A 9,114-nucleotide genomic window follows, 5' to 3' on the forward strand; every position below is an offset into this window, starting at 1 on the left:
TTCTCCCCTGCCTTGTACCTAGCAGTCGTTGCCAGACATGGAAGAGCGACCGTTGGGCTGGCAGAAGAACCGGGATTTGCTCCTGTTCTGCACAAGTTGGAATGACTGCAAGCAATGAGGAAGCCAGAAACTAGGTACTCCTGGCCCTTCCGTTCAGGCCATTAGTCCAAACTGCTTTTAGCTCTTGTGCGTTTCAGCGTCACAATGTGCTGCCCAAAAACTCTAAAATCAGTTGGATACCATTGTGACGAACCAAATGCAGGCAGCGCGTCACAAGCCTGGGACGTGCCCCGTGGCGCCTGGGGGCGGGGCTTCGCTGGCGTGGTGGCCTTTGCAGCGCGAGTGCCCCCTACGTCAGTTTGTTGACTCGCCACCGGCGGCATCGCCATGGAGGAGGCGCCGCTGCCCTCCGCCGTCGGGGCCGGGAACTTCCCGGCCAAGCTGTGGTGGCTGGTGAACAGCCCGCGGTTCCGCTCCATCCGCTGGGACGCCAGCGGCGAGGCGGTGCTCATCGACCAGCAGCTCTTCGAGGCCGAGGTGCTGGGCGCCCGGCCGGCCGGCCGTGGGGCGGCGAGCAGAGCTGCTGGCATCTTCCGGACGAGGAACTTCAGCAGCTTCATCCGGCAGCTCAATCTCTATGGCTTCCGCAAGGTGCCGCCAGCACCGGCGGACAGTGTGCCGAGGCTGGAGCAAGGAGCAGGGGCTGGTGACGATGGCGGCAGCTGCGCCCGGCCCCTCCACCACTTCTCCAGCCCCTACTTTCGCCGTGGCTTCCCCGAGCTCCTCATCCGCCTGAAGCGCCTGACGCGCACCAACAGGGCGAGGATGGCAGCCGGCCTGGAAGTGCCCAGCCACCCGCCCGGCCGTGGCCATGGGGTGCCCGGCTTGCCGCCGCGTGCAAGCCCACCGCTGCTGCCGTCGACGCTCGGCCAGGACCCCAGACCCGGTGAGCCGAGGCGGGCCCTGCGGGGCCGTGGTGGGGTGGAGAAGCGCTGGGTTCAGCACGGGCTGTGAAACTGGGCGCTCCCCTGAGGGAGGAGGGCTGCCTCTCCTTGCCGGTGGCCGCTCAGTTCACCCAGGGTAGGCAAACGGGTGTTCTTTGCGCAGGTAGATCTGCTGCCAGTGAGCACGGGTAGCGTGGTTCATGTGTGATTCCGTCTGCCTGTCCACTACAGGACGGTCCCCGTGGTGCGCTACACCAAGAACACCCTCACCCCATCTCCGTGGGGCTGGCACAGCTCTGCCAGATGAACGTTCCTCCTCCTTGCGCTGAAGGACAGTCTGATTTTTCTTGCCTTAGACAACCTCTTTTGCAGATTTTTTATATGTGTCTTAAACAAACCTGGTTTACAGTGCAAGTGTTATGTATTAGCCCAAATACCAGCCTGCTCTGCAGTACAGCCTGCTCCAGGGAGGCAAAAGCCCTGTGAAGGTGGAGCGGTGACCCTCCCTCAGAGCTAGGAGGTTGAAACGGTGTCCTCCCTTCAGAACCTTTAGTTGGGGTGATCAATAAAGGGGGGCTTCAGCTGGAATGGGTCCTCCTATTGCCCTTCATCGCCTGTGAAAACCCTTCCTTAACACTCATTTTGCTTTATTTTGTACCCGCTGCAGGACTGGTGACCACAGCACAGCTGAGTCACCGTTATGACGTCAGCGTCCATCCTGACTACTGTGTATGGACCTCGTCTCACAACCGAGGCACTTTACCATCAGTGAGTTTCCACCAGACCCCAGTGCCTTGCAGAACACGGCAGGGTTCTCCTGCGTTGCCTCCAGTGTGTGAGGCTTCCCCAGCTTTTCCTGCTAAAGGATCTGCCCTTCTGTGACCCCAACAGGCCTCTTCAACCAACGTCAACTACACCCTGCAGGCTGTTCCTTCCATCCTGCCGCTCCATCAGTGGTCCCGGTCCGTGGCCACGTCGTGTCCAAGTTACAGCAGCTACGCTTCTTCAGTGCCGTACTCTGCAGCCTACTGTCCAACAGGTACGAAAGAAATTTCTGCGCTTGCTTTTCAAGAAGATACTGAAAAGTGATACCTTTAAATGTTTTTCTACAATGCTCTTGTCATGTGTATATGCTTAAACCCCATGGGTTCTGGTAGCAGCTTTCTCCTGTGAAACCCCAGGGAGGTGTGAGGCCTCGTAAATGGGTTGTTCCGACCTGTTTGCCGTCTCCTGTTATACTGGTAACGTTTCCTTCTGATGAACGTGGGACTAAATGGGATTTTGTCAAGGGTTTCTCTGAGTGTGATTGCAGATTTTAAAGGTTACCTGTCCTGCAGAGAATACCTTTGCTTTTAAATTATCTCTGCGTGCCACCCAAAAATAGGGCCTGCAGAATACTGCCTCCTCTACAAAGTTACTTTTTAGATTAAAATCCCTGAATTTCCGTGTGAGTGTGTGTATGAACAGGTCGTCTCTTCCTACGTGGAGCCACTTTCTGCTTTTCTGTGTTGGGATGAGAAAGTCAAGCAGCCAAGTCAAAAAGGGGATATTAGCTACAAAAGACTGTGATTATGAAGTTTCTGTGTGTGTGTATCCATTGTACAGGTTATGTTTTTAATATATGTACACTTATGTTAGAATAAACATTTTTAAAGGCGAGGAAATCAGTCTTAAGATGACTTGGGAGGTAATAACACGTTTCTGTGCATGTACCGAGCCGTTTAATCCAAGGGAGCGCTAGAACTGTGCATACCAACCCCAAGTTCTGGGAGTCTGCTAACTGTGCTTGAATCCTTGCAGCTGCCCTGCCGTCTTCCTCGCCCCCAGCCTACACTGCTCCTCTGACCGGCTGTGCTGGTGCTGCACCTTCCCTGGGCACCCACTGCAGCTTCTGCCAGGTGAGTGCAGCGCACTGTGGTGGGGCGAGAGCGGAGAAGACTGAATGGACTGGGGGTTCGGGGGCTTGTGGAGTGAAGGGTGTCGGCTGGAAAACTGATCCTCTTGAGAAAGTGAGAGTAACGTGGTTTACAATTATCTGTTTCAAAGAGCGGCTGAGCGTTAAACGAGTAGTTCTGTAATTCAAGTTAGCAGCGTAGTGGGATTTTTGTGGGCTTTTTTTTTTTCCGTTTTTCCTTTTTTTTTTTTTAAGCCAGCAGCCCTGCTGTTTGATTGTTGCTCTTAGCATTTTTATTGAACTGTGAGTATTTCCTCGTGGAACTGAAGCAAGAAGAAAAACTTTCCTGAGCTTCAAAGCAGTCCTAAGTCGTTTGCTTTTATGTCTCAGAAGAATGATGATCAGCCGTGTTATTGGAGAATGGAATTGAACCTGAACGACTTCTGAATGATTGCCCAAGCACTCAAGCCACCCTGTTTTAGTCCTAGAAGTCCTCAAAAAGGGGTGGTTGTGCTTTACCTCCTGAGCACACTATGCTAATCTTCTACGTGGAATGCTCAGCTTCCCTGTCAGCACTTTTGCTACATTAGACCGTTTTTCCTCTGGAGCTCCAATGAGCAGCAAACTATTAGTGTTTTGAGTCCTGACTTCTTGCTCTTCTACCGCTTCCTTGCAGCCTCCCTCCCATCCTTGTCTCTCGTATCTTTTCTAGATAAACTAGAAGGATTTGAGTTGTATCTTTGTGGGGGCACTTTCTCCTCTTGGAAGTGCGTACGAGATCCTACAGCGCACCCAAGAAGATGATCTGTGTTGTAACCGGTTCGAGCTGAGGTCCTCTGAGAAGAGGCAGAAGTTGTTGCAGTGTGGGTGGGTGGGTTGGTCGGTCTGGTTTTGGCAGGGATGATCTCCTCCCTGGACTGTTGACTTGGTAACCCAGCTCTTACTTGAAGTCCTGGCTACTTCAGACAGGAAACAAGCAGTGCAACCAAAGTGAAACACTGGTTAGGATCTTAAAAAATACAACTGAAAGCCTTACCGAGCCAACCCCCATCCTGTCCCTGCGATTGTTTGATACCCGTGTTCGCTGGATTTTGTTTCTCCCAGATCCCACCAGGGCAGTTCCCTTATGCAGCGGACCTTCTGCCCTCTGACTGGCCATATGACCCAGAGGATGAAAACAAGAATTCAGCAGACGATTTTGAAGGGATTCCCGTGATTCGGCTTGATGAGCTGTGTCCATCATCCCAAGCTGAAACGGCGCCCAAGGAAGCCGCAGAGAGCCAGTCTGGCAGCGGAACCCCGCTGCTGCTTGAGACCGAGAGCTGGGACGACGTTTACTCCAGTGAGGACTCTCTCGGTCAAGAATTTTCGGACACATCAAGTGCCACCCACGACAGTGTGTCCACTGAAAGTGCTGCTGGTGACGTGGCACAAGAAGCTGTCACCCCCCAGGAAGCCTGTGAAGAACGGAGAGAACAACCAGCTCAGTCCTCCGTCGTGGTTGCTCAGGAGGGACCGTGCAGTCCAGAGCAGGTGAGGGGTGCAGGGAGGTACAACTCGCACATAGCACTTTGAAAAGGCTTTTTTTTTCCTTAGTAGAAGGAAACGTTGCAGGCTTTGAACAATCCCTTATCTTTGGGACATGGATTGGTAGGATATTTGCAGAGGAGATGAATGCTGTAGAGCAGGTGATGGTGAGAACATCTTTCTGTCTAGAGGTAAAGTCCCAAGTGCTTCACTTTGGGCCTTTGTTGCCGCAGTGGAACAGAAACGTAACTTGGTGGTTTGGCTTTTTTTTTTTTCTTAAGCCTATGGATTTTTGCCAGATGGTCATGGAAATAGAGCAGTTCAGTAAATGGCTGCCTGCAAAATCCCTGGGGAGCAGCAGCAGAGGGCTCCACAAAGCAAGCGACAGGTTATGATTTAACGTCTCAACCACTGGATGGGGTGGGGTGGGACTCCCACCCAGAAGTGTGAGGCTCGCCCGTGTAGTTTTGCATCACCCAGCTCTGGCGAGTTGTTTGAGCTGGATGTGTCATCGCTCCACACGTGTTGGTAACAAGGAGCGCCCCTGGGTTTCTTGTAGCTTGTTTCTCAGAGCTGGTTTGGTAACTGAGGGCAAAGCTCAGCCGGTGAGGATGTTGTGCCCTCGCTTTGTGCAGTGGTTTTCCGATTTCATCTTTTGCTTAATATGCCAGTTTGTGAGAGCTCGAGGTTCAATTTGGCAGCCGTAACTCCGAGTGAAAAGAACTTACACCATCTAGGCAGTGTTCAGCCCTTGTTAGGTGTCCTTTTGGAGTGGAGGAGAATCGTTATTTTGTCCCTAAAGTGATTACAAGAAAATAGGGGGTGGTCTTTGGGTTTATTCCTTTTTTTTCTTTGGTTGGTTTTCAGGAGAATACTAGTGTGAAATGTGAATCCAGTACTCCAGGGGCAGAGGAGAGACAATTCACTTCAGGAACTGCCCCTGCAAACGCATCCGTGGAAGAGACAGATTCACCTGTAAAACCTCGGTGCAGGAAAAGACGACACAGTTCGGACGAGGATTGTCCTGGTAAGGAGAGCTTTGACTTTTCTTTTTTTTTGAGAGACTGGAGACAGCTACTCTGAAACCAACTATTGCAGAAAGGGGAGGTCAGAATAGTTTAGTTCTTGTGTGCAGTGCAAGTACTTCACTGGGCCTTCAGTTAAAATACCGTACTTGCGCAGTCTCTTAGTGTACTCTGCCACACGCTTCCGCAGATGGGCTTATGCTAATTACTCTTAGGTAGAAAAGGGTATAAATTCTATCAGTAAATAAACCCTGAAGTTATTGAACTCTCAGCGGCATCTTATACACTGTTTTATTGCCGTACACGGGATCATGCGTTCTGCCAAAAGGACGCGGACGCCTTGTCTTGTAGCCGAGACTTTCTCAGGACTTGCTTATCTTGCAGCTGCAGCTCTTCTTGCTTCTGTCTGTTCTCTCACGGGCAGACTGGAATCCTCGCAAGGTCGAAGCTGTCCTGTTCAGGGGCCTCAGTCCAGCTGAGAACCCCCCCCATCTCCCACGGGGACAAGGACTAACATTTACTGCGTGTTCCCTTTTCTCGCCAGCCCCGCTGGAAGAGGCAGCCTGCAAGCAGGGGCGCTTTGTGGAGGAAGAAACAAGAGAGTGAGAAGCGGGTGACAAGTACGTGAAAACGTGCAGCAGCTGCCGCCTGGCTTCCTTGTCAGCCTCCAGCCGCGGTGCTTCGCACACCACGAGGACTTTGGATCGTTTCAACGCTTTCTGTTTAAAAAATAAAAACACCAAAAAAACTCTTAATTTTGGAATTTTGTATTAACTTGGTAGGATATTAGCTGCTCTCTTTTAATGGGGAGTTCTTCTGTTTTCCTCGTTTTCATTCGGTTCCGGCGGTCTCTGTAATGATATTTGTTATTTTAGTTGAATCAGGCCGTCAGAGTAACTTTTAAAACTTTTAAAATGTGTTTGCCTTCGTGTTCATAGTAGATCGTGGGTCTGTAATAGCTCTGGGTTTGTGTGGGTGGGAATCTACCGTTTGAAGGATGGGGGGGCACATTCTCTATTTGTGGGGTTGGGGAAATGTAGTAGGGTGGCACCACTGCAATAAATGGAGTTTTTAAACTGAAAAGAGCGTTGCAGCCTGATTTTCTCCTCTTTGTTTTCGGTTACAAAGGGTAGGAGTCACGGTTGAAAAGGACCGCTTTGTGTTTTGGGAGTTCTTGCTGACGCTTTTACCCACTACCACAACAACATTAATCATAATAATAATAATATCAATTCGATATTCATGGAGTTGGTACCGATACCAAGAGCCATCCCCCGTGGGCAGGTCTGAGGAGGGTGGAGAAGTTCTCCATCGGCGCCGCTGGCTGAGTTCTGCGGCCCCAATGCCTGGGACCCGCCGGGTGGCCCGTGGTGTCACAACGGCCCCTCGCCAGCCCGTCGCTCTCCTGAGCCCCCCCTTTCCAGCAGCGCTCGGGGAAGAGCGGCAGCGAGCGGCCGGGGGTTCCCACGCGTCGTGGTCGCTAGAATTTCCGAGCCGCCCGCGGGCGGCCCTGCTCCATCGCCCACCTGTTGCCCGCGGTCACAGGCCTGCCCTGCGGCACCCCTCGCCTCCCGGGGCTGGCCGAGGAGACCCCCCCGGCGGCATTCGGGGCACCTCTGCCGCCAGCCCGCCCCGCTGCCCACCACCAAGGCTGCTCCCACGGGCCGCTGAGCCCGCACCGGTGGGAGCCGAGGAGGGGACCTGTGAGGGCATTTGGTCTGCTGACGAGGCAGAGTACTTTACACGCTTGTGATCTCCCAGGTTTTCAGCTAATGGTTTGTCATCTCGGTCCGAGGGATTCGAGTAATGACCCTTTCCTGCACTCTGACATGCCAGCCTCTGGTTTTGTAAACCCCAAGAGTGCAAGCAAAGCTGGCATCATCTGCAGACCCTCTACTTAACTTGGACGCTGCTTCTTTTCCATACTGGGAACAACCAGTATGGCTGTGGGAAGAGTAGGCACCTTGCTTCAGATTCTCCCCTGCCTTGTACCTAGCAGTCGTTGCCAGACATGGAAGAGCGACCGTTGGGCTGGCAGAAGAACCTGGATTTGCTCCTGTTCTGCACAAGTTGGAATGACTGCAAGCAATGAGGAAGCCAGAAACTAGGTACTCCTGGCCCTTCCGTTCAGGCCATTAGTCCAAACTGCTTTTAGCTCTTGTGCGTTTCAGCGTCACAATGTGCTGCCCAAAAACTCTAAAATCAGTTGGATACCATTGTGACGAACCAAATGCTGGCAGCGCGTCACAAGCCTGGGACGTGCCCCGTGGCGCCTGGGGGCGGGGCTTCGCTGGCGTGGTGGCCTTTGCAGCGCGAGTGCCCCCTACGTCAGTTTGTTGACTCGCCACCGGCGGCATCGCCATGGAGGAGGCGCCGCTGCCCTCCGCCGTCGGGGCCGGGAACTTCCCGGCCAAGCTGTGGTGGCTGGTGAACAGCCCGCGGTTCCGCTCCATCCGCTGGGACGCCAGCGGCGAGGCGGTGCTCATCGACCAGCAGCTCTTCGAGGCCGAGGTGCTGGGCGCCCGGCCGGCCGGCCGGGGGGCGGCGAGCAGAGCTGCTGGCATCTTCCAGACGAGGAACTTCAGCAGCTTCATCCGGCAGCTCAATCTCTATGGCTTCCGCAAGGTGCCGCCAGCACCGGCGGACAGTGTGCCGAGGCTGGAGCAAGGAGCAGGGGCTGGTGACGATGGCGGCAGCTGCGCCCGGCCCCTCCACCACTTCTCCAGCCCCTACTTTCGCCGCGGCTTCCCCGAGCTCCTCATCCGCCTGAAGCGCCTGACGCGCACCAACAGGGCGAGGATGGCAGCCGGCCTGGAGGTGCCCAGCCACCCGCCCGGCCGTGGCCATGGGGTGCCCGGCTTGCCGCCGCGTGCAAGCCCACCGCTGCTGCCGTCGACGCTCGGCCAGGACCCCAGACCCGGTGAGGCGGGGCGGGCCCTGCAGGGCCGTGGTGGGGTGGAGAAGCGCTGGGTTCAGCACGGGCTGTGAAACTGGGCGCTCCCCTGAGGGAGGAGGGCTGCCTGTCCTTGCCGGTGGCCGCTCGGTTCACCCAGGGTAGGCAAACGGGTGTTCTTTGCGCAGGTAGATCTGCTGCCAGTGAGCACGGGTAGCGTGGTTCATGTGTGATTCCGTCTGCCTGTCCACTACAGGACGGTCCCCGTGGTGCGCTACACCAAGAACACCCTCACCCCATCTCCGTGGGGCTGGCACAGCTCTGCCAGATGAACGTTCCTCCTCCTTGCGCTGAAGGACAGTCTGATTTTTCTTGCCTTAGACAACCTCTTTTGCAGATTTTTTATATGTGTCTTAAACAAACCTGGTTTACAGTGCAAGTGTTATATATTAGCCCAAATACCAGCCTGCTCTGCAGTACAGCCTGCTCCAGGGAGGCAAAAGCCCTGTGAAGGTGGAGCGGTGACCCTCCCTCAGAGCTAGGAGGTTGAAACGGTGTCCTCCCTTCAGAACCTTTAGTTGGGGTGATCAATAAAGGGGGGCTTCAGCTGGAATGGGTCCTCCTATTGCCCTTCATCGCCTGTGAAAACCCTTCCTTAACACTCATTTTGCTTTATTTTGTACCCGCTGCAGGACTGGTGACCACAGCACAGCTGAGTCACCATTATGACGTCAGCGTCCATCCTGACTACTGTGTATGGACCTCGTCTCACAACCGAGGCACTTTACCATCAGTGAGTTTCCACCAGACCCCAGTGCCTTGCAGAACACG

General features: G+C 54.1%; 1 protein-coding gene across 1 annotated transcript; it reads left to right on the forward strand.

The window, feature by feature from the left end:
• The first annotated feature begins 387 nt into the window (after window positions 1-387).
• Window positions 388-4,413, forward strand: LOC147414183 (heat shock factor protein 5-like). The gene is made up of 5 exons (XM_086475436.1): window positions 388-537; window positions 652-946; window positions 1,627-1,712; window positions 1,836-1,983; window positions 3,953-4,413. Exons 1-5 carry the CDS (start codon window positions 388-390, stop codon window positions 4,411-4,413), a joined length of 1,140 nt encoding a protein of 379 aa, XP_086331562.1.
• The last annotated feature ends 4,701 nt before the right edge of the window (window positions 4,414-9,114 follow it).

Source organism: Leptosomus discolor, chromosome 18 (assembly GCF_034619465.1).
Source record: "Leptosomus discolor isolate bLepDis1 chromosome 18, bLepDis1.hap2, whole genome shotgun sequence".
In the NCBI taxonomy this organism is placed as follows: Eukaryota; Metazoa; Chordata; class Aves; order Leptosomiformes; family Leptosomidae; genus Leptosomus; species Leptosomus discolor.